The sequence below is a fragment of the Dendrobates tinctorius genome, unplaced genomic scaffold (genome assembly GCF_039654945.1).
Source record: "Dendrobates tinctorius isolate UK_male_01 unplaced genomic scaffold, ASM3965494v1 ptg000151l, whole genome shotgun sequence".
NCBI lineage: Eukaryota > Metazoa > Chordata > Amphibia > Anura > Dendrobatidae > Dendrobates > Dendrobates tinctorius.
Window position 1 is genome coordinate 26181835 of NW_027361818.1, and position 26057 is coordinate 26207891.

At 44.2% G+C, this 26057-nt stretch overlaps 1 protein-coding gene across 1 annotated transcript in view; it reads right to left on the reverse strand.

Moving 5' to 3' along the window:
* LOC141050117 (olfactory receptor 5P52-like) overlaps positions 1–20155 on the reverse strand; it is a 57343-nt gene extending 37188 nt beyond the window's left edge. The window contains exon 1 of the mRNA XM_073546949.1: positions 20062–20155. Within this exon, the coding sequence (XP_073403050.1) occupies positions 20062–20155 (94 nt within the window). The remainder of the gene's footprint in view (positions 1–20061) is intronic.
* Positions 20156–26057: the final 5902 nt, after the last annotated feature.

Consider the following 26057-nt stretch of genomic DNA (forward strand, 5'->3'; position numbering starts at 1 on the left):
CAGTTTGGGGATTTTAACAGCTAGTCAAGCAGAATACTTGGAGGTAAAAAATCCCATTTTGCCAATAATACATGGGGTCCCCAAAATCCATAAATCTGAGGGTATTCCACCTTTGCTCCCAATAGTATCGGGCATTGGCTCAAATAATGAGCATTTATGTCAGTGGGTAGATTCGCTGTTACAACCTTTGGTGCAGCGCACCCCGGGATACATCAGGGACTCCAAACAGGTTTTGGGGGCATTCTTCAAAAAAACTTGGTCATCCAAATATAGTTGGCTAACTTGTGATGTTATTTCATTATACACGTGCATTTTCCATGATATAGCCATACGAGCATTACAATTCCATTTTGTCAAATACAGCAATTTTTCATCTGAGCTGCAAAATTACATTCTACAAGTAGTTGCATTTCTTATGTCACATAATTTCTTCACGTTCAATGGAGAATTTTTTTTGCAACTTAGAGGAGTTGCAATGGGAGCTAAATTCTCACCCTCCCTTGCAAATCTTGTAATGTCATTCTGGGAAATGGAATATATATATTCCACTGCCAACCCTTTTTCAAAGCAATTAATCTGGTATGGTAGATATATCGATGATACCCTCATCATTTGGGGTGGAGATATTTCTGCCATACCAGATTTCATAAAATATATTAATTCTAATAACTATAATATCAAATTGACGTATAACTACAGTTCTAACAATATTGCATTTCTGAATTTGTGTTTGAGTGGCACAGATGGTGCGGTCATTCATACCAAAACGCACCATAAACCATACAGTGGGAACACGGTGCTACATGCAAGGAGCAGTCATTCAAAGCATACAATCAGGTCAGTCCCTGTTGGTGAATACACCAGAGTTAAACGTAATTGCAGCTCAGAGGAATCCTTGCAAGAGGAGTTTGCACATGTTACCAATAAATTGACAAATCGCAATTATCCAAAATGGACCCTAACTAGAGCACAAAATATAGTGCAAACCAAAGATCGAAATGACTTGCTGGCATCAAGTACAGAAGGGGAAAAAAAGGCAATAACTATGGGAAAAAAACCCTATATATGTTTCCAGTACAGCCCGCAATTCACATCTATAAAAAATATTGTTCACAAGTTTCTACCCATTCTGCACCAGGATAATGAATTGGTTAAAATTTTGTCATCAGGAATTAATGTGGTGTCAAGAAAAGCACCGTCTTTAGGGAGTATACTATCCCCCAGCATGTTTTCACTAACACATCACAAGCCTAAAGAAAACTGGTTAACGGTGAAGGGCTTTTACAAATGTGGTGCTAACATTTGTAAAATATGCAAATATGCCCAAATTTCTCAGGAATTCACTAATAATGATCATACTTCATGTTTTAAAATAAAAAATTATATCAATTGCAATTCTAGCAACATAGTGTATAAAATTAATTGTGAACAATGTGATTTATCCTATGTTGGTTGCACCTCGAGGCAGCTAAAAATAAGAATAAGGGAACATTTAAATGATATTAGCAATACAAATAATTTTATACGGAATGTCTCAGCAGTTTCCAAACATTTTATTGATTGCCACGCCCGCAATACATCTCACCTTAAAGTTCAGGGAATAGAAAAAGTAAACCTGTCATCCCGTGGGGGAGACATCAGGCGATGTCTCCTTACTCGGGAAGCATTTTGGATATACCATTTAAATACTAGACATCCAAACAGTCTCAATAAAAGACATGATCTATTGTTGCACTATTGTTGAATTTCCCCTTTTTCCCCTTTTTTTTTTTTTTTTTCTCAAAAGAGGAAAAAAAACTTTGGGTTTTTTTTTTTTTTTTTCTATGTCGCTTTTGTATTTAATTACATGTGTCCAATTGGATTGGCTCATGTGATCATGTGATTTTTATATGATGTTTTATTCGTTAAGCTACATATATATGTCTAATCTAAGGCAAATTTCAAACATGGCTTTGACAAAGACCGTCTGGTCGAAACACGTAGCCTGTCATCTCTGTTGTGGTGAGGTTATATGGAGAGTCTTCACCATTGTATGTTTTAATGGTTTTTCATTAAAGAAGATTTTAATAGCAGCTGGAGCAGAATTTTCCTTCTATGGAATGAATTGTCAACTCCAGGTTGGTCCGTCGCGCCCTTCAGTATCTGATACATTGGAAGGGCTACGGTCCTGAGGAACGCTCGTGGGTTCCTGCTCGATCAGTTCATGTGGATCAGTTGATCCGAGCCTTTCACGCCAAGTACCCTGAGAGGCCTGGAGGTCCGGTGGCCCCCATTGAGAGGAGGGTACTGTCATGATCCAGGACGGGATTTCGCTTTGACCCGTCCTGGTTAGACTATGGGTTAATTGTGTGCTGCCTCTCTCTGGCAGCAGGAGGCTATTTAGTGCTCACTGGACCAGGGTCCGGTGTCAGTTATACTCCTGCCCTCAGCTGAGTTAAGTGACCTCTTGTATACGTGTGCCTTGTGCCTGATATCTTGCTTGCTTGTTCGGTTGTGATCTGGTTCTGTCCCCGTTTCACGAGTTCTGCCTGACCCTCTTGTACTGCACTACCTCTCGTGTATTACTCTCTGCTTGTGACCCGACTTCTCTCTGCTTGTCCCCTTGGTAGCACGTCGCCCTCTTGTGTATGACCTTTGGCTTTGTCTGACTATCCGTCTGTTTGTCCCTCCTGTACCTCGTTTGCCCGTACTGCTGTGACCTCTGTTTTGCCTGACTCTGAGTTGTTGTATGGTGTCCTGTCCTATCTGAAAACAAGACGCTAAGCCCCGCCCCCTTGCAGTCACATGACCATAGGTCCTGTGCAAGCTTGCTCATTTTCAGTGTCCGCAGGTCCCGTGCCTCTTTACTTTCCAGCGCTGACTGGACCCTGACACTATTAGCTTGAAGCACGCATGGTCACCTCTGCTGCCCTTCTCCACAGGTATCTTTTAGCACTGCTTCTGTACTCAGGACACGCGCACTGGCTCTATGAGCAAGTGCAGTGCGGTGTCTCTGACAAAATTAAGGTTGACAAGCTTAAGTTATAAGAATTGATGTTTTTGGCATTAAAATGGGCACTGTAGGTGTGTTTCCTGTCCTCCACTCACTGCCGACTTTTCTTCCCCATTGACTTACATTGGGATTCGTGTTTCAGTCGGCCTTCGACTTTTCACAAAAATCGGCCGATTTCGTTCAACCCGACTTTTACGAAAGTCAGATTTCATGAAACCCGACTCGACCCGAAAAAAGGCAAAGTCGCTCATCTCTAGTCAGGAACATCATGAGACTGGGGAGAGGTGGAAAAAACAGGAGTGTCACTAAGAACACATTGACAACCCCAACTAACCACAGACACATTTCCAATCCAGAACAGGATTATGGGTCTGCAACCAAGGAAAACCCAGTACAATAATGTCATGTAAATTATGCAACACCAAAACAGGGGTTAATTCTCCGCCAAAGGAGTAGCATCAATACCCATTAAAGGAATAGGATTCTGCAGGGGTACCATGGGAAAACCACAATTTTTGGCAAAGTCAAAATCCATCAGGTTCAGGGTTGTTCCTGAATCAACAAAAGCCTTAGCAGAAAAAGAAGAAGGAAAACGCCAAAAGGAATTTAGGCTGTACATTGCCCAGAGCAAATGAATGAGCAAAACGTTTTTCCCGCTTAGGGCAGACGGAAATAGTATGAGACGTATAGAAAAACACCATGAGAACAACTATAGAGGGTGCTAAGGAAAGGTTCCCAAACCGTTAAAGCAATGAATATAAACCTAGCACTCAACTTAAAGGTGATTGCAGAGAGATTTATTGTAGTACATGAAAAAGACGTTTCGGGTGGTGTGATCTTCTTCAGTTACGTGTGACAGGACAGGAAATCGCAACATAACATCTTTTACAGTTTCTGCCAGACCCTTCCGAAAAAGAGCCACTAAAGCGTCATCGTTCCATTTAGTAAGGACCGCCCACATTTGGAATTTCTGACAATATAACTCTGCCACTTCCTGACCCTGGTTCAATGCCAATAAAGTTTTCTCAGCTTGGTCAATCACATTAGGTTCATCATGCAACAACCCCAGAGCCTGAAAAAACGCATCCACATTAGCCAGAATAGGATCCCCAAGTGTCAGGGAAAAAGCCCAGCCAGTCCTGATGGTCACCGCGCAACAGAGAGATGACTATTTTAACCTGCTGCACCGAGTTCCCCGAGGAATTAGGTTTCAAGGCAAAACACAGTTTACAATTATTCTTAAGGTTCAAAAACTTAGACCGATCCCCAGAAAATAAATCAGGAATAGGGACTGTAGGTTTTACAGCAGATGATTGAGCGAGATAGGCAGAAATTCCCCGAACTTCAGCAGCAAGCTGCTCAACACGATCGGACAATTGCTTAGTCTCCATTAAAGAAAAATCCTCCTACGGCCCCCAGAGAAAAAGAGGAAAAAATATATAAAACATTCTGACACTGATTCTTTCCTTCTTTAGAGTACCCTAGAGTCTACAGTGTTGGCTGGTGATTCTGTTATGATTTGGTAACCAAGGAGGATAGCCGGGGAATGTGCTAGGCAACCAGATAACCAGAATGGTTGGCAACTAAGAGGTTTGCAGACCACTAAACTGACAACACAACTAGAATTAGCCGTGGGATGTACCTAAGATGCCATAGACGGCTCGGCACAGCCAAAGATTTAACTAAGCCTAAAGGAAGAAAGGGGAAAGCTAAACTGCCCCGGAGTAGAACCCCAAAGGAATAGATAGCCCCGAAACATATATTGCCAGTGAGACAAGATGAAGCACAAAACACAGGCAGAAAATAGAATAAGCAAATGATGGGGCCCACACTGTCTAGATAGGACTGGACAGGAAAGAATACTGTCTGCAATCACGTAAAAAACCCTAAGAAAAATCCAACACATGTGATGTGCAAAAATACTGAGGTCACACGACCTCTCCTCCACTAGATCAGAATTCTGGTGTTAACTGGAAGCAAAGCAAAAGATACTGATATACCGGGGGATTAAAAATACTGAACAAACTGACATGAGCTGTAGCATATGGAACGGGGTCCAGCACAGGTCCCAGCAGGGGACAAGGCTGAACTCACAACAGCAAAGCAGAAATCAGCGAAAGGCAAAAACTGACAAATGACTTATCTGAAAGATGCAGGACCAAGCAGGAGGCAGACTTCCAAAGTCCACAGGAAGAAAACCAATTCACCAACAACAACTGAGGGAAGGTTGCTCACTTAAATCTTCCCAGTCTGTACCACCTGACCTCCAATCATCCTCTTCAGGTGATTGACTTCTGTCAGCCAGACCAACTCCATTACCAGCAGCAACCACCAGAGGGAGCCCAAGCTCAGAAGCCAGGTCAAAAGTGTTCACAACAATTATTCCACTGAAACTGCCCTCACTAAAGTTATCAATGACCAACTAACCCCCTAATCCAAGCGACAATACTTTATCCTCCACCTCCTGTACCTGTCCTCTGCCTTAGAAACAGATGGCCATTCCCTACTACTACAAATTCTCCCATCCCTTTTCATTACAGACTTGCCACTATCTTCAACTTCTTCATACACATATATGATAACACCTCCTTACTAACCAGAATCCGACAATGTCTGTTCTCTTTTTCATCTTCTCTGGTAGATTTCTAAGACTTAACATATATAAAACAGAATTCATCATCTTTCCTCCATCTGACTCAACCCCCTAACCCATCAAAGTAACCTAGGGGTAATCCTTGACTCTGATCTCTCCTTCAAACTACATATCTAAGCCCTTTCCCCAAACTGCTGACTCATAAATGTTTCCCTGATCAACACATTTCTTTAATCAAGAATCTGCAAAAAAAATTAGTTCATGCCCTCATCATCTCCCACCTTGACTACTGCAACCTCCTGCTTTTTGCGGCTTCTCCTCTAGCACTCTTGCATCTCTCCAATCTATCCTAAACTCTGCTGTCCTACTAATCCACCTGTCCACCCACTATTCCCCAGCCTCTCCTCTCTATTAATCCCTCTACTGGCTCCCCATTTTCCAAAGAGCAGTTCAAAACCCTAACCATGACAAAAGAGCCATCAACAAGCTGTCTCTTCCATACATCTGTGACCTAGTCTCCCATTACATACCTGCATGAAACCTTCAATCCTCACAAGATATCCTTTCTTGTTCCCATCTTATCTCCTCTTCTCACAATCACATACAATATTTCTACTGTGCATCCCCCTAATCTGTAACTCTATATCCCAACATATCAGACTCTCACCTACCACGGAAACCTTAAAAAGGAACCTGAAGAACCACCTCTTCCAACAAAGTTACAACCTGCTGTCATCCTCCTACCACCATATAGCTGCATGATGAGCTCTCCTCTCACCTACTGTATCTTCACCCATCAGTTGTACACTGTGAGCCCTTGCGGGCTGGGTGCTCTCTCCTCCTGTACCAGTTGTGATTCATTTTGTATTTGTAATTATAGATTATAGTGCTTGTTTTTTATTATGTAAACCCCTTTATAAATGTAAAGTTCCATGGAATAAATGGTGCTGTAATAATAAATAATAATACAAATAACATTAAGAGCACCATTGATTCCATGGTGCTCTACATGATGAGTGGTTACATACAAAGTAGAAATATTAATTACAGTTCAATGTACAAACTAACAATGCCACACAGAGGGGAGATGACCTTGCTTTTGCCGCCTTACTGTCTACAGCAGTGGTCCCCAACCTTTCTGACCTTGAGAGTCACATTCAGCTTAGAGGGTTGCGAGCCACATTCAGCACTTAGAGAGGGTCGCAAGCCACACCCAGCTCCCACCCCCCTCAAAGTAGTGTCATCCAAAGCCCCCATTACAAAAGCTTTTCCACTGAAATCACTTCAAAGAAGTACACTAAGATCCAGGGGTTCCCACAATACCCCATTCAGTATTCTCCCATCAAGGGCTCCCATCACACTGTCACATTCAGCTTTGAGCACCTCCTCTAACAGGTAGTACCATCCTCTAGTGTACCATACCTAAATCATCTCTAAACCCCAAGACAGTATATGTGCATCCAGATCTGCTCTTCAGTGCAGGGCTACTCACAAAATTCACTATTTTGAGTTGTTCTCTTCATACCTGTTTGCTAGACCTGGAGCTAACACACCAAGCTGGCAGACTGTCGCGAGCCACATGTGGCTCCCGAGCTACAGGTTGGGGACCCCTGGTCTACAGAATAGTGGTGAAGGAGACAGTAGGATGGGGGAATGCGTCAGCTCCAGTGGTGGTGCGGTGGCCCCTTGGTAATTTCTGGCTGTAAGCTTTCTTAAAGAGACGGGTATTCATTTCCTTATTAAAATCCTGAATGTGGTGGATAATTGGTCATGTTGGGACATAGAATTCCAGAGGATATGGAATAGGAATACTCAGGATAAGTCTTGGAGACAACTAGGTTCAAAGGTGTATGGAGGAGACAGATTATGGACAGCTATGTAGCTCTATGTAAGTAGTTTTAACTGGATATGTTGAGGAATTTGGAGCCAGCAAAGGGACTTGCAGAGTGGAGAAGCAGAGTAATAGCCGGGAGAGAAGTGGGTTAGTCAGGCAGCAGAGTTAAGGAAGGGCTGCACAAGTGCAAGACTGTCAGCAAGAAGAACATAGAGGCTGATATTGCAGTAGTCAAGACGGCGGGGGAATATGAGAGCCTGGACTAACATTTTAAAATATTCAGGGTTGAAGAAAGGAAGGATTTTGGAAATATTTTTGACTGGAGGTGACAGGTGGTAGTAAGAGATTTGATATGTGGTTTGATTGGCAGAGCAGAATCAATGGTCTCTCCAAGGCAGCGGACTTCTATCGCAGGAGAAAATTTTATGTCATTTATTGTGATAGAAAGGAGTTAATCGAGATGAAGAAAAGACATTAAGTTCTTTTTTGACCACACTGAACTTTAGGAAGCATGATGAGAAGAAAGAGATTAGGGATGATAACCACACTGGGATTCAGACAGCAGAGAGGTGACTTTAGAGCAACAAAATGCTGCACATATAGGACCACTAAATGTTAGTCCCACCTATGTATAGATAATACTTCAAGATAAAAAAAAACCTCAATGTTGCACTAATGTGTTAAATAAAAAAAATCCTTTATTATAATGAATCCAAATATATAAACAAAAATAGTCAAAGAATGCAAAGCAATGCAGTGGAGGACCGTACATTCATAAGGTAGCACAATAAATGATTAAATATGCTTTCCAATAGCTGTAAAGTGCCGAGTGCACTAACACATTTATATTAGACCTGCTTCATAATATCTAGAGTATATATCATAGTAAAAATTATAGTAAATAAGTATTTATTCTTCCACATACCCCAGTCACAATTCATTTGCTGTCACCCCAAGTCCAAATTATTCATTATTTGCTGCACCCCGTCTCCTGGTTTCAATCATTATTTACTCCCACAGTCTCAATTCATCACCATTTTCTGTACCCCGCCCCCAGTCTCACTTCATCATTATTTATTCATTGTCCCAACCCCCCAGTCTCAATTCATCACCATTTGCTGTCTCCACGAGTCTCAATTAATAATTATTGACTACAATTACAATTAATCATTTTTTATTCTCCCCGCCCCCATACTCAATTAATTACCATTTGCTATCCCCTCCCCAGTCTCAATAAATCACCATTTGCTGTCCCTCCCCATTTTCAATTAATCATTATTTGAAAGAGAGGAGGGAGAGAAGCAAGGAGCCTTGGGCTGGAATCAAGTTGAGGTTGCTGATAAATAACCGGTGGGTGCCGATCCTGCTGGTGTAGTACATAGGCAAGAGAGACACAAAACCCAAATAGGGTCTTATCCAACGATAAAACAGCAATTTTTTAAAAGAACTGCTCACCTGGCATTAGGTGGTCAAAGCATGTGTAGTGAGGAAAGGCTGCTGCAGAACCACAGGTTGGTCACCAAAAATTCCAAGATATAGTAGGTAAGTTATACGTGGTGTTTCCTGAGGAAGGCGTGTTATTCATCCTGAAACGCGTTGAATAAACCACTATTGAACGTCTACTATGTCTTGGAATTTTATCATTCGGGCAGCGCGGACAATAATCCACATCCTATCCTGCAGTGCACTGTATTGTCTGGTCGGTGACCAACCTGTGGTTCTGCAGCAGCAAAATAGCATGAAATCTTTTGAGCAAGATTGGAGCATTTACGCAACATCTCTCCTCAGAAACGTATCCATTCTAGACCATCGAATAGAAGAGATCACCATGAATCTTCTTACTGTCCAGAATTTGTTTGATCTTATACTCCTTACTGTGATCAGAAGCAGAAAAAGTCTCAACCAAACTATAAACTGGATTATTGTCCGCGCTGCCCGAATGATAAAATTCCAAGATATAGTAGACGTCCAATAGTGGTTTATTCAATGCGTTTCAGGATGAATACCACCTCTTCCTCAGGAAATACCACGTATAACTTACCTACTATATCTTGGAATTTTATCATTCAGGCAGCGCGGACAATAATCCACATCCTATCCTGCAGTGCACTGCTCCTGCTGGTGAGTACAGCAATCAGAAGAAAAGTTAAAGATGTTTTTCCAGCACACTAACCAGGTAAAATCCAGAATTATATTCAATCAGGGTTAAAACAAAGAAACAAAACAACCTGACACGTTTCTGGAGCGGCAATGCGCCCTTAGTCACTAAAACATCCATTTGAAGACTTGTTGCAAAAAACTGGCATCCAGGATCATAGGCCATTCCAAATTATCAAGCAAATGAGCCTGGCCACCTTCCATCTGAAACTAAGTTTTACTCCGAAAATCTCTACTATGGCCTTTGGTCCTCAATACAATTTATAGTTTGGTCGAGACTTTTTCTGCTTCTGATCAGAGTAAGGAGTATAAGATCAAACAAATTCTGGACTGCAAGAAGATTCATGGTGATTTCTTCTATTCGATGGTCTAGAATGGATGTGTTTCTGAGGAGAGATGCTGCGTAAATGCTCCAATCTTGCTCAAAAGATTTCATGCTATTTATCCTCTTTCTGTAGTTGCGGACTCATCTGGAAGGGGCCCTAAGAGGAGGGGGTAATGTTACACACCTGTTCCAGGTATCCAGGACTTTGCCTTGTTTATTTCAGTCCATTGTCCTATGTTGTGCTCTACATCGGGTTTGCAGGTGGCCCAGCGTGACATCATGTTCGTAGACCTTTTAATGGACATTGTTTTACAACTGTGATTTAATACTCTACTTTTGTGTACTCCACCTTTTGTGCACATTGTGCTAACCTGCTTCCATCCCTTCTGACCTTCAGTTCATCCATCTTGAAGCTCCCAGGATTTCTGGCTGTGCCATGTACTAACTTCCCAAGTGCCATTGTGACAGCGGCACCAACGCTCAGTGTCCACAAACCAAAACCGTGAGGTTTCACTCTTAAATATTTGTGTTTGTTGCTTGTCACTTGAGATTTATATCCTGTAGCCACACAGTGCCTCCTATCATTATTTACATATGGTATCACTGCATGTTTTATGGTAGTGTGGTTCCTTGCATATCATATTTATTTTTTGACTGTCTATGAATTTGTGCTCTTGGTAATGAATAAAATATTTATTTTGGGCTTAATATACTCTGGTGTTGGTATGCACCACAATTTCTTCCGCTGTTTGTGTCTTCTCCTGCAGAAGTCATAATATAAGATATTGGAGGGATCTTGAAGTTGGACTCACCTGCATTTGTCTAATCTCTTAGCCAGCTTCAAAGTAAATAGGGATTTACATTGTAAGATATTTCCTTTAACTCTGTTAAATAATTGGTGGAGAAGAATTACAGATGTAAAGTAACCACCAGAGATGACTGGATCCATCCAATGTGAATAACCCTCCAGTTTATTTTAGGGAACTTGAAAGTCTCTGCAAATGCAAATAATTTGTTATTCAAGTTGTAAGGATCGTATGAAAAAAAAATGTCTATGTCCATTTCACACACTGCTGCAGATTGCAGTAGTCAGAGAACGAGCTCATGACTTCAGGTTTGGTTATGCAGGATTCCCAATAATGTCCTGCAGCTATGATATCAAGTAGCCTAGCGCATCCAATCAGCAGGGGCTATAAAAAATAAGGAGAGGTCAAGCAGTGGCCATTTTAGGTTTTTACAGTTTAGAGATAGGAGGTCATTACATGTAGGGAAATTAAAAATGCTAAATCTTATTGCGATGCTCTGCTGCGGTGCTAGTGTAAAGGTTCGTCGGATGCAATGAACAGCAGGAGGCAGAGAAGGGGTAAACTAAGTTTACTAAAGCAATAATTGAATCTGTATTCGAGGAAACCTTTCGCGCAGGGAGGTGTTGACACAAGCAGTGAAATATTCAAGAGAACACAACAAGAAGTAAAAAGTGAAGATAAGGATTTATAGATTGAAAATCTTATAGGAGAACGGTTGGAACAGTTCCCGACGGTGTCGCAGTGCGTGAACAAAGTTTTTGGCTCTGCGGCATAAAAACAAGATGCACTGTCTCCTGTCTGTGCCGAACTATCCCGATCCATTGGTCGTGGGGTCATTGAACTTGGGTCGATTGAACTTGGGATAAAGTTCCTGCTGTGGGTTGTTGAAGTGTGACATGACATACCGGGAGCACGATGTCGTACAGGTCTCAGATATGACAAGGCCTCTTGCAGAGTTACAGCTTCCAGGGAAAGTCGGTAAGTCTGCTGCATCACCCGTTATGGGTTTTGTATGTCGAGAGGCACTGGATAGAGTGCTCTAGGAGAGAACAGTGTGAAAAAGGCTGGCATCAGTGGCGGTAGTTGAGGAGAGGGAGTCAACCTTCATCCTGCTTTGCAGTCACCTTCGAGTCAAGTCTCCCCTCTTCCCACTCTCCACTCCTTTTAAGTCCCCCACGCCCCCTTCAGTCAAGTGCTCAAGGTCTTCCCGTCCAGTCAAATCAGGCATGTCAGACAAGTCATCCCCCTGCAACAGTGGTGATGTCCCCGACAGTTCCTGCTCCAGAACATATTTCTGTCCGATGACGCTAATCCTGTTCACCCCCTTACACTCCTCCTTTCCTCTCATTCACCATTCCACGGGAGAGACATCTGGGAGCTTGTTATGTTTGTGTTGGCCTTTTTCAGAAACCTGTTGCCAAATGAATTGGTCCTGGTTGTATTGGTTGGGGGGATGTCCAGCCGTTGTACGTTCGGAGCGATGTAGATTGGAAGAAGCAGTGGAGTCCTCAAGTGTAGTTGTACTCGGCTGTTCCGATGTTGGGGAAGCCATATCATTGCCTGTCATGACATCCTCTTCTGAGACTCCAGGGCCCTGACTTTGGACCCATTTTCAGGCTGTTGTTCCGAGTCCTCCTCCTCTTCATCCTCCTCCACTTTGGGAGAGACTAACTCAGGTGCCTCTGGTGTGTCTTCCTCTAACACGGGATCCTTGGAGAAGCATGGCCGGAGCATACTTCTGTGTATCACCAGAGTGGGGGCATCCCCCTCTCCTTCTGCTTGAATTTCATAGACTGGTCCTTTTTCGCCGACCTGACGCCTCACTCGGTATAGACACTTCTCCCATGGGTTCTCCAGTTTTTCTCATGGGCGTTTGTCCCTTACCAACACCCGGTCCCTGACTGAAAGATCTGTCCCTTGCAGAGGGAGTCTCTCAGGATGTCCCAGCTTCTGTAGTTGAGTTTGCACCAGCAGATGTAGAGTCTGCAGGCGATGGCGATGTTCTCGAACCCAGGTAGACAACCCTGTCCGTGGATAGTCTTCCTCTGGGTCCAATTCCAGCTCCGTGACTTCTTTCCCCTCTCGGCCGAACAACACAGAGTATGGCGTGAAGCCGCTGGTCTGATGTACTCAATTCTAATAAATCCATACCAGCTCGGATGCACACTCAGGCCACCGATCCTTCCGATCTTCCTCCAAGGTTCTCAGCATTTGCATAAGGGTACGGTTGAACCATTTGCAGGCCCCATTTCCTTAGGGATGATATGGTGTGGTGTGAGACCGGTCGAATTGATAAATCTGTTGAAATTCATCCATGACTTTCTCTAAGAAGCAGGGTCCCTGATCAGAGTGAATCCGCTGCTGCGGGCAACCGTAGACCTGAATAAAGTTTTTGCAGATGGCATGGGCCGCTGATTCTGCTGTTTGATCTCAAGTGGGGGTTCCACAGTGAACTTTGAAAAATTATCAATCATTACCAGACAGTGGTGATATCCCTGGTGCACCAGTCCGATGGTCAAGTAGTCAATGGTCAATAGTTCCAGGGGTGCTGATATCACAATAGTCTGTGTCGGAGCTCTTTGTTCTGGAGATTTGGCCAATTCACACACCTGGCAGTTTACAAGCTTCCTCAACCGCTGCTCTCAAACGAAGATGGTAGACAAAATGTTGTAGCCATTAAAAAGCTTTCTCAGCACCAAATTGGGCTCCTTTCTTGTGAGCTTCCACAGCGATTTTGGACAGCACCGTCTCGGGATCACCACCTGCCAAGAGGCTCCTAATTCTCTCTGTAGCTGGACTTTGCGGTACAACAGACCATTTCTCATTTGGAGTCTCTCCCACTGTGGAAGTATTCTCAGCGCTTCGGGAGTAAGAGTGTCTCTTTGGTCCTGCCTGGGCAATTGTTTCACGGTCACCTATTGTTGGAACAGTTTAAAAAAACATGTGACATGCACAAAAGTGAACAGGTCGGTTGGACAGTGTTCACACCACCCAAAGACTAAAACACAAAGAAAAAACACAGTATGACAAACGTGCAAAAATACTCTGTTGTAAAAAATATATAACAGTAGACAGCAAGTGCTAGTAAAAAATGATAACAAAAAACAGGGTATTTAGTTGATACGTTTTTTTGCAACAAATGAGCCGTCTTGCACAGCGTGCCCACATCAGGAAGCGCCTTTCTGAATCCTGCTCATATAGGTACTGTTCACATGATCAGGTTTTAAATACATTAGATAGGACTGCTCCGAGATGGGTATACCGTGAAGTTGGTGGAGTGGCTTAGTATACATTTTTTGCAAAAAAAGTATCAACTATTTTATGCAGGGGGCATTTATGCACATTTAATCAAAGTGCATTTTATCAAAGTACCAGGCAGTTATAACATGGATGAATGTGACACGCATCTCTATTCTCTTCATACAGGTAGCCAGCTTTTCAATCTCTGCTCTGGATCAACTCCTGTGTGTCTCTATTCAATGTCAGCAAGCAGATAATCCTGCATGCTATATACAGTGGGGCAAAAAAGTATTTAGTCAGTCAGCAATAGTGCAAGTTCCACCACTTAAAAAGATGAGAGGCGTCTGTAATTTACATCATAGGTAGACCTCAACTATGGGAGCCAAACTGAGAAAAAAAAAATCCAGAAAATCACATTGTCTGTTTTTTTTCATTTTATTTGCATATTATGGTGGAAAATAAGTATTTGGCCAGAAACAAGCAATCAAGATTTCTGGCTCTCACAGACCTGTAACTTCTTCTTTAAGAGTCTCCTCTTTCCTCCACTCATTACCTGTAGTAATGGCACCTGTTTAAACTTGTTATCAGTATAAAAAGACACCTGTGCACACCCTCAAACAGTCTGACTCCAAACTCCACTATGGTGAAGACCAAAGAGCTGTCAAAGGACACCAGAAACAAAATTGTAGCCCTGCACCAGGCTGGGAAGACTGAATCTGCAATAGCCAACCAGCTTGGAGTGAAGAAATCAACTGTGGGAGCAATAATTAGAAAATGGAAGACATACAAGACCACTGATAATCTCCCTCGATCTGGTGCTCCACGCAAAATCCCACCCCGTGGGGTCAGAGTGATCACAAGAACGGTGAGCAAAAATCCCAGAACCACGCGGGGGGACCTAGTGAATGAACTGCAGAGAGCTGGGACCAATGTAACAAGGCCTACCATAAGTAACACACTACGCCACCATGGACTCAGATCCTGCAGTGCCAGACGTGTCCCACTGCTTAAGCCTGTACATGTCCGGGCCCGTCTGAAGTTTGCTAGAGAGCATTTGGATGATCCAGAGGAGTTTTGGGAGAATGTCCTATGGTCTGATGAAACCAAACTGGAACTGTTTGGTAGAAACACAACTTGTCGTGTTTGGAGGAAAAAGAATACTGAGTTGCATCCATCAAACACCATACCTACTGTAAAGCATGGTGGTGGAAACATCATGCTTTGGGGCTGTTTCTCTGCAAAGGGGCCAGGACAACTGATCCGGGTACATGAAAGAATGAATGGGGCCATGTATCGTGAGATTTTGAGTGCAAACCTCCTTCCATCAGCAAGGGCATTGATGATGAAACGTGGCTGGGTCTTTCAACATGACAATGATCCAAAGCACACCGCCAGGGCAACGAAGGAGTGGCTTCGTAAGAAGAATTTCAAGGTCCTGGAGTGGCCTAGCCAGTCTCCAGATCTCAACCCTATAGAAAACCTTTGGAGGGAGTTGAAAGTCCGTGTTGCCAAGCGAAAAGCCAAAAACATCACTGCTCTAGAGGAGATCTGCATGGAGGAATGGGCCAACATACCAACAACAGTGTGTGGCAACCTTGTGAAGACTTACAGAAAACGTTTGACCTCTGTCATTGCCAACAAAGGATATATCACAAAGTATTGAGATGAAATTTTGTTTCTGACCAAATACTTATTTTCCACCATAATATGCAAATAAAATGAAAAAAAACAGACAATGTGATTTTCTGGATTTTTTTTTCTCAGTTTGTCTCCCATAGTTGAGGTCTACCTATGATGTAAATTACAGATGCCTCTCATCTTTTTAAGTGGTGGAACTTGCACTATTGCTGACTGACTAAATACTTTTTTGCCCCACTGTATGTGTTTTCAACTATGCAAGTTTATATCTGGTAACCAGCTCTTTCAATCTCTGCTCTGAATCAACTCCTGTGTGTTTTCACTCCATTCAATGTCAGCAAGCAGTTAATCCTGAATGCTATATATGTGTTTTCAACTATGCAAGCTTATATCTGGTAACCAGCTCTTTCAATCTCTGCTGTGAATCAACTCCTGTGTGTCTCCACTCCATTCAATGTCAGCAAGCAGTTAATCCCGAATGCTATATATGTGTTTTCAACTATGCAAGCTTATATCTTGTATATAGTTATTTCAACATACTGTGCTTGTCCCCTTATGAAGTGAGGTCAAGAAACTTTGGAAAGTGCTTTATGATCCATATAGTGCTGGACATTTGCTTATCTGACCGCATTTATTGGGTCGTGCTGTCTCAACTTAGTTTGATTGATTAACGATAAGAGAGAGAGCAAAAAAAAAGGAGATCTAAGCCTTAGCCTCCTATATATTCAGACATAGCTTGGGGATGGCATTTATGCAGGGGTCATTTATGCACATTTCATAGAAGTACATTTTATCAAAGTACGAGGCAGTTATAACATGGCAGATAGACAGGGCAGGAGACAGGTAAGACATTTAAATACATCTATTCCCTGTACATTTGGATTACAACAAATATATACCATATGCATTTGTGTAATTTGTATCCTGGCCGCTGCATTCACACACATCCACCGCCCTGACATTAACTCTCTACACTCCATCCATGTTGGCCCCTCACTCCTTTCCTCTCCTATGTATAGCACTCACGCTCTTTTCACATTGCTAAATTGCACAGTTCCATTCAGTTCCACCATTCAACATCAGAGACGCTCGCACAAATCATTTAACCATCTGCTCACTCTTTCTATCCTCCTTCTCCTAGTCGCAGGAGACACTGCTCCCAACCCTGGTCCCCCATGTTATAGAAAGTCAAACCTCCCAACTGCTACACTCAGAAACCCCTCTAATCTTATTAATATTCCCTGCATTCCATCTGTCTCTCTTAATTGTGCCCTTTGGAATTCTCGCTCAGTGTGTAACAAACTCTCCTTCATTCATGACTTTTTCCTTTCTAATTCTCTTAACCTTCTGGCTCTTGCTGAAACTTGGATCCAGCAGTCAGACACTACCGCTGTTGCTCTTTCATATGGTGGACTACACTTCTCTCATACCCCAAGATCAGACAATAGAGCAGGGGGAGGCGTTGGTCTGCTCCTATCACCAAAATGTACCTGTCAGGTTATCCCTCAATTACCCTCACTTGTCTTGCCTTCTTTTGAGGTCCATGCCATCAGACTCTACACCCCCTTCACCATGCGAGTGGCGGTGGTGTATCGTCCTCCCGGCCCCTCCCATCAGTTCCTGGATCATTTTGCCACTTAGCTTCCACATTTTCTCTCCTGTGACATCCCTACCCTCATCATGGGCGATTTCAACATCCCCATTGCTCTTCCCCTCTCCCCATCTGCTACTCACCTTTCATCTCTAACCTCCTCGTTTGGCCTTTCGCAGCTTACTAATTCTCCAACGCATGAAGACGGAAACTCCCTCGACTTGGTCTTCTCTCGGCTTTGTGCAGCGGATGATTTTGCAAACTCCCCTCTCCTGCTCTCTGATCACAACCTTCTTTCATTCTCTATCAAGAACTGCCAGGCCGCTCAGGTCACCTCCACTGTCCAAACTTATAGAAACATACAGGCCATTAACACCCAGAAACTTATGAAGAACTTGCAGTTTTCATTGGTCCCTATCTCCTCCCTCTCATGTCCTGATTCTGCATTGAAGCATTACAATGAAACACTTCAAAGTACCCTGGATGAATTTGTACCTCCTATAAATAGAACACCACAACACAGACGGTGACAACCCTGGCACACCCTGCAAACACATTTCCTGCAGCGGTGCTCCAGGTGCGCCGAACGTCTGTGGAGAAAATCCAATCTACACGAAGATCTCATCCATTATAAGTTTATGCTTAGAACATACAACACTGCCCTTCACCTCTCCAAACAAACATATTTCAACACCCTCATCACCTTACTGTCCAATAAACCCAAACTTCCACCTGATGAAGACGGATCCTCCGTCGAAATGCGTTGTGGTTTAAACCCATCTCTTGTCTGAGTCTCTTTCCTGCGCTCCTAAGACCGTTTCCATTTTCTCATTGCTCCTATCCTCCATTGGAGGTTTTTGGCTGGAGCTGCGGTGGAGACCTGACATCTTTGTCTGCCCCTGGGTTGCTTCCTAAGCGCTCCTCTATGACCGCTTATCACTGACTCTTACTCAATAAACCTAAACGTCTCTTTGACACTTTTCATTCTCTACTCAACCCAAGAGTACAGGCCCCAACCACAGAGCTTCGAGCTGACAATCTGGCCAATTACTTCAAAGAAAAAATTGACCAGATACGACACGTAATTATCTCCCAATCACCTCATACCATGCACTGTCCACCCTCCCCCACTGCATCAAGCTCACGCTCTGATTTTGAACTAGTCACAGAAGAAAAAGTTGAAGAGGGGCAGCGGCCGTGGGTGGAAACAGGGCAGTGGCTTTCAGACGGTCGTCTGGGCGTCGTCCCTCTGATGTCCTAGGTGGATGTCTCTCTTGGCTCTGGTAAGTCGCTTTGGCTCTCAGTCGCTCCCATGGTCTCCTGCTACTTCTGTCCCGGTCTGCTTACTCACCGTGATTAGCGTTCCCCGCCCCTTTTATACTGGCTCCTCCCCCAGTCCATCTCAATGGTCCGTCCCTGAACTCTGTCCCCCGGGAACAGTTTCCCCCGGAACCTAGGTGACGGTCCCTTTAGTTCCGGCCCGGAAACTCGGCGGGGGCCCTTCTTCCCACATCTGTACTGTTACACACTGAACATTATGGCTAATCCAAGCAATCAGGGCAATTGTTACCACCCACCTTTTGTATCTACCTTTTTCCTCATAGATTGTAAGCTTGCGAGCAGGGCCCTCATTCCTCTTGGTATCTGTTATGATCTATGTTTTTACTGTTAAGCTGTAATGTCTATTGTCTGTACAATTCCCCTCTGAAATGTAAAGTGCTGCGGAATATGTTGGCGCTATAGAAATAAAATTTATTATTATTACTAAATACCCTGATTTTGTTATTTTTTACTAGCACTTGCTGTCTACTGTTATATATTTTTTACAACAGAGTATTTTTGCACATTTGTCATACTGTGTTTTTTCTTTGTGTTTCAATTGTCAGAACAGTGCAAGTTCACTTTCCACCTGCTGTAAGCTGACCCACTCATCCCTGGACCTTCCCAACACTCCCTCGCGTGAGGAGGTCAGAATTTGGTCCAGCATAGCTGCCACCATCCCAGCAGTCTTTCGGAATTGGGGAACTTCCTTGTCCTCTAGCGTCTTATCAGGATTTTGTCCTGGTGTTGCATGCCTCTCCCTGGACAAGGAGTCAGCATTGGTGCTTTTAACTTAGCATTCTCAAGATGCACCAATGGATTATTATCAGTGCATACCAACACTTCCGATCCGGCCAGATATTCCATAAACATCTCCATCATCGCCCACACCAACGCCAGCAGTTGCAGATTGAAGGAACTGTAGTTGTCCAGGTTGCGTTCAGAATCGTGAAGGGACCAACTAGTATAAGAGATCACCCTCTCTTTCCCATCCTGTACCTGTGACAACACAACCCTCATCCCGTGTAGGCTTCCGTCAGTGTAGAGAATGAATGGCACAGAAAAGTCTGCATAGGCCAGCAACGCGGTGCCTCAGTCAGTGCCCTCTTCAGGTCCCGAAAAGCTTTTTCTTGTTTCTCTTCCCAGCGGATGGGCCTACCTTTTGCATTCGTGGGTACCCCTTTCATGCGCTCCAGCAGGGGCTGAGCCACACGGGCAAGTACTTCACAAACCTTCGGTAGTACCCCACCAATCTTAGGAACACTCGGACGTCCTTCACGGTCTCAGGGGTTAGCTAGTCCAGGATCACCCTGATCTTCTACCGGGATGGCTCCACTCCATCCACTGTGACGACATGACCTAGATACTCAATTTGAGTCTGGAACAAGTGGCACGTCTGGGGTTTCACCTTTAGTCCGTACTTTTGCAGGCAACTCAGCACTTGCTCTAGTCTCTGCAGGTGATCTTCAAATGAGGGAGCATACACTGTGATGTCATCCAAGTATATGAGCGAGGCCTCAAAGTTCAGGTCTCCAAGCACCTCTCCATCAAACGTTGGAACGTACCCTGAGCGTTTTCAAGGCCGAAGGGAATCCTATTGAACTCGAAGAGTCCCATGGGTATGATAAAAGCTGTCTTCGCCTGATCCTTCTCCGACATGGGCACCTGGCAGTATCCGCTAGTGAGATCCAATGTCGAGAAGAATTTGGCTTTTCCCAAAGCGGACAAGGACTCTTCAATCCAAGGCAGAGTGTTTGAGTCCCGCACGGTGCAGGCGTTAAGCTTGCGATAGTCTACGCAGAACCTCAATGTCCCATCCTTCTTTCGTACCAGCACGATGGGGCTGCCAACGGACTTTGACTCTCCCTGACGACGCCTGCCTGTAGCATCTGAGCGAGCATCTCTCGTACTTCCTGATGTAGCTTAAGAGGAATCTGACGGTAACGCTCTCTGATAGGTGCTGTGTTTCCTGTTGGTATTTCGTGGGTGATACTCGTAGTACAGCCAAAGTCGTCCTCATGACTCACAAACACACCCCAGCACTGTCTCCACTTGTTGAACTTGAGCAGGTGTGAGTTCGGACAACTCGGCACACATCTGTTCTATTATGCGACAACCCTCGTGGATGTATTTGGGCTCCAACGTTGGAGACGTGGTGACTGTCACTGACCAAGGGTCTTCCCGTTTAATGGACAACTGTACAGCCTAGGGAACAACGATTTCCTCAGGCATCCTCACTATCCATGTTAATTGGCTTCCTGGTTGCAGCACTACTTCTTGATCGTTCAGGTTAACGCAGAGCACTAGCACTGTTCCACCCTGTTTTACGGCCAAATTTCAGGGCACCAACAGTCCGGATGGCAGCAGTTCAGTCAAAGAGGATTCCCGCTGTACTTCCACCCACGCCAGTGGGGCATGGGCTTGAACAAGTAGGGTCAGTATGGTCTGTCTTAGTGTTAGGGTGAGTTTAGCAGAGTTTGGCACCATCACCTTTCCTAATGCTTCTCCATGGCTGGATGACTCCTGGGCTTGAGCAGCACATAGCAGTCATTGGAATACTTGCTACTGGGGGGTATGGGTGCTCCGCTGTTTCAGGGATAAGTGAGGGGGTTCGTCCAGAAGCACTTTCCCAAACTCCTTCAGGACATTCATCCCCAAAGTGACAGTATGACTGGGGCCGGCTTTGCCCCGGGTCAACATTACTTCCTTCCGTCCGAGGTCTTTGTCGCACAGAGAAACTTGTATCCACACCACTCCTGCGACCGGGATTGGCAGGTGATTTGCCGCAATCAACCTCACTACTGGGCCCCACTCGGGCCGTAGCGTCTCCGGAAAATGTTGATGGAAGTAAGCTTAGGGCTTCGTGGTCACCTAAACCATCAGACAACGCACTGCTCATACATCAAATTCAGTTGAGACTAGCGGGCACGTGGACACTAGATTTGTGGGACTTTCACTACTCCTTCCTTTCCATTCTGGCTCCAGGCAACGTTCCCCAGGCTCAGAGCCCTTTAGTTTAACGGCTGATGTGGGCGAGGTCTGTCTCACCATGAACGTTCCCAAGCAAAGTGTCCTATCTCTCTGCAGTTGAAGCTGGTGACAGACCTTGGCTGTCGGGGTCTCCTGGCCCCATTACTGGTACTCGGACCAGTTTCCACTTTCTCCTTCATCTGGGCCAATTCTCCTTGGATACTCAGCAGCTCTTTTCTCATCTCTTCCACCCAGGGGGGTTCATTGACAGCATTCACTGTTGCTTCCCCACTCTGGACCCTCCCTACCGGGACTGTCACCCTCTGGTAATGTTCACGTAAGCGGGCCTCACTTCCTATGTCTGCAAAAGTGATGTGGGGGTCCACTCCCTCAGGGTCTGTTTGGTCAGGACATCTTGTAACCCAGTCACTAACAGATCATGTAGCATGATGTCAGTCGGCCCTATTCTCACTCCGTCCTTTCTGACAATAGCAGTATGCAACTCTTGAATGGCATTCATATACTGTGTCACCATCTCCCCCTCCCTTTGTATAGGACTAAACTGGTGAGTCCTGAACTCCACTACGTCAGTGGGGTCCCCATGGGTTTCTTCCAGAATCTGCAATACTTAAGTCAACATGTCATGGTCCCGGGGGGCGGGCAGCATCACGGAGTTCCTAGCCTCTCTGTCCAGTGCCATAATGACCACCTCAGCCTCTAGTGTGGGAGTCATCAGGTGCATTCTCAACATACCCCTCACATGCTCGGTCCAGCTCCACAACATGGTATTAGACCCCATGAATTTGGGCAAATTACTTAACATGGCCCCCAAGGAGATACTGGTCCTGGGCCCGGCTGACTGTTAAGCTGACTCCATGCTGCCAGACTGCATCCTGTCACCAATGCCAAAATGTAAAGGTTCGTCGGATGCAGTGAACAGCAGGAGGTAGAGAAGGGGTTAACTAAGTTTACTAAAGCAATTATTGAATATGTATTTGAGGAAACCTTCCGCGCAGGGAGGTGTTGAGACAAGCAGTGAAATATACAAGAAAACACAACAAGAAGTGAAAAGTTAAGATAAGGACTTATTGATTGAAGATCTTATTGGAGAATGGTTGGAACAGTTCCCAATGGTGTCGCAGTCCGTGAACAAAGTCTTTGGCGCTGTGGCGTAAAAATGAGATGCACTGTCTCCTGACTGTGCCGAAGTATCCCGATCCGTTGGTCTTGGGGTTGTTGAACTTGTGTCCATTGAACTTGGGATAAAGTTCCTGCAGTGGGTTGTTGAAGTGTGACACGACACGCTGGGAGCACGATGTCTTACAGGCCACAGATATGACAAGGCCTTGTCCAGAGTCACAGCGTCCAGGGAAGGTCAGTAAGTTTGCTGCACTACCCATTATGGGTTTTGCATGTGGGGAGGCACTGGATAGAGTGCTCGAGGAGAGAACAGTCTGAAAAAGGCTGGCGTCAGTGACAGTAGTTGATGCGAGGGAGTCAACCTTCGTCCAGCTCTGTAGTGGCCTTCACGCCAAGTCTCCCCTCTTCCCACGCTCTGCTCCTTTTAAGTCCCCCACACCCCCTTCAGTCAGGTGCTCGAGCTCTTCCAGCCAAGTTAAGTCAGGCACGTCAGACAAGTCATCCCTCTGCAACAGCAGTGACGACCCAGATAGTTCCTGCTCCAGAACATATTTCTGTCTGATGGTGATATTCCTGTTCACCCCCTTACACTAGAGCTCATTGAAAATGGCAGCGCTAGACTCAGGCTGTGCATGACAACAAAATATTATATGGAGGATCGGGATCTGCAGAGTCAGTGTAACTGTGACTTAATTGATCTGTGATCTGCAGCAGTAACAGCACCTAAAGAACGGCATTTTTTTATCCTTCATGCACTGCATACTTGGAAGGCAATTTCATACCCCTCTGTCCTAATATTGGTACTGAAGAAAAATCCTGAAATCAATGCTTGTGTGTCAGAGAAAGTGTGCTTTCTGCATTGTGAGACAGATAAGTAGTATCATTTTATTTTTAAGGCAAAATAAATATTTCACATATTTCAACATTCCAGAAATGTAAACACAATTGTTACATAGCTACATAGGTTGAAAAAAGACCTATGTCCATCAAGTTTAACCTTTCTCCACCAAAATGGGTGTGCGCTGCACTTGGACCTTAGACCACACAAGTATAACTCCACATTGCCTCTTTACTATTTGCACATTATTTGCTCATTACCTGCTTCATTTGTACACTTATTTGTATATCTCCGTGCCGCATTCCTCAATTTTTTGGTATTTTCTTCCTTTTTGCACACCATTTGTCATATATACCATATATCTTTATTTATATTTTCTTCCTGCCATATCTCCTTCCTGTTTAGTGTCATATTATTACTATTATAATTTATTTATATAGCATCATTGATTCCATGGTGCTGTACATGAGAAGGGGTTACATACAAATTACAGATATCACTTACAGTAAACAAGCTAACAACGACAGACTTATATAGAGGGGAGAGAGGTCCCTGCCCTTACGAGCTTACATTCTACAGGATGGTGGGGAAGGAGACAGTAGGCTGGGGGGCTGCAGCAGCTCCAGTGATGGTGAGGCGGTAGCTCCAGTAGTGGTGGGGAGGCAGCGGGGATCATTGCAGGCTGTAGGCTTTCCTGAAGAGATGGGTTTTTAGGTTCCGGCTGAAGAACCCAAATGTGGTTGATAGTCAGAGGTGTTGGGGCAAAGAATTCCAGAGGATGGGTGCTATTAGGGAGAAGTCTTGGGGGCGGTTGGGTGAGGAGCGAATAAGTGTGGAGGAGAGAAGGAGGTCTTGAGAGGACCGGAGATTATGTGAGGGAAGATATTGGGAGATTATTTCAGAGATATATGGAGGAGAAAGGTTATAGATGGCCTGTAGGTCAGTATTAGTAAATTGAATTGGATACGCTGAGGGAATGGAAGCCAGTGAAGAGATTTGCAGAGGGGAGAAGTGGAGGAGTAGCGAGGAGAGAGATTAGTTGGGTGGCAGCGTTAAGGATGGACTGGAGAGGTGCGAGGGTGTTAGGAGGGAGGCCACAGAAAAGGATGTTGCAATAGTCGAGGTGGGAGATGATGAGGGCATGCACAAGCATTTTAGTAGATTGAGGGTTCAGGAAGGGACGGATTCTGGAAATATTTTTGAGCTGGAGGTGACAGGAGGTGGAAAGAGCTTGGATGTGCGGTTTGAAGGACAGGGCAGAATCAAGGGTTACTCCAAGACAGCGGACCTCTGGTACGGAAGAAAGCATGATGTCGTCAATTGTTATAGATAGTTAGGGTAAGGAAGATCTGTGAGATGGGGGAAAGATGACCAGTTCAGATTTGTCCACATTGAGTTTGAGGAAGCAAGAGAGCAAGAGGAGAAGAGGGAGGATACGGCTGATAGACACTCATCGGCATAAAGGTGGTACTGGAATCCATGGGACTTTGAGTTGCCCCAGACCATATTGTTACCACTACATGTATTCCCCAGGTAAAGAGTTGAACATTTGAGCTTATATGGGAAACTCCCCTGAGGGATAATTTTGCTTCCTTTCTTCTGGCAGTGGGCACACATTGAATGAGTCTGCACCTAGTGACCTCTATAGCTTATTGTGAATTATTACAATTATACTTATATGGTCAGACTCATACATTATTGTATGTTTTTACTCTTAGGGCTCATACTCACTTGCATGTATTCGTATGCAGCCATACACTCCGGTCCAAGTGCCAGCGGCAGTGCCAGGTTTTCATGAGAGAGACTCGCAAGAGAATCGTGCGAGTCTCACGCAAGTGAGTATGAGCCCTTATATTTATTATTGTCCCCTTTTAAGTGCGGGCACATTTTTTGCTTGTAGTGTTACCATGTGACCAATAAAGGTAATTTTATCCTCACATTAATTGTTCCACATCATTCCTATTAAGATGGTAAGTTCGGGGTTCTCTCTTTGGTTTTCACCAATTGTGCATAAAATTTCATTTCTGTTCTCTGAGTCTCCCAGGTATTTGAACCCAGAATCTTAACATTATAGGCAGGAGCCCAAGCTACTGAGCCACAAGCTCTGGTAGACCTCCAAAAGTTTGTGTGTCTGAAAATAACTTTTTTGCATGCTTCCTTTCTTTAATCGTCCAATATTGGACCCATACACACTACTCACATACACGAGCTGGTTGCTCCCAGTTACTGTTACATTTCCTTCCAGTCCCTTGAACATTAATCAGACTGTGTTTGCATAACGGAGCTCAGAAGATGTTTAATACGGTGCGAGTAGACATCTGAGGAAATAACAGCTGAGCTGGATGGTAATCGGTGGTGAATACATTTTTGGGGGAAATTTGACCAAGACGACAAAATTGGATTTCAAAAGATTTCAAACATTTTCTCATCTGTGCAAACACGTTGATCAATAATTAGTACAATATTGCTAATTTCGTCACTATGTATGACTTTTTACTTAACCTTATTAATAACTTTCTTATATACAATATTTTAAGAATGTAAAAAAAAATATTTTGGATTGTTAACTAATGCTGATGACTTACAGATTTATTATTCTGTTTCCCAATTGAC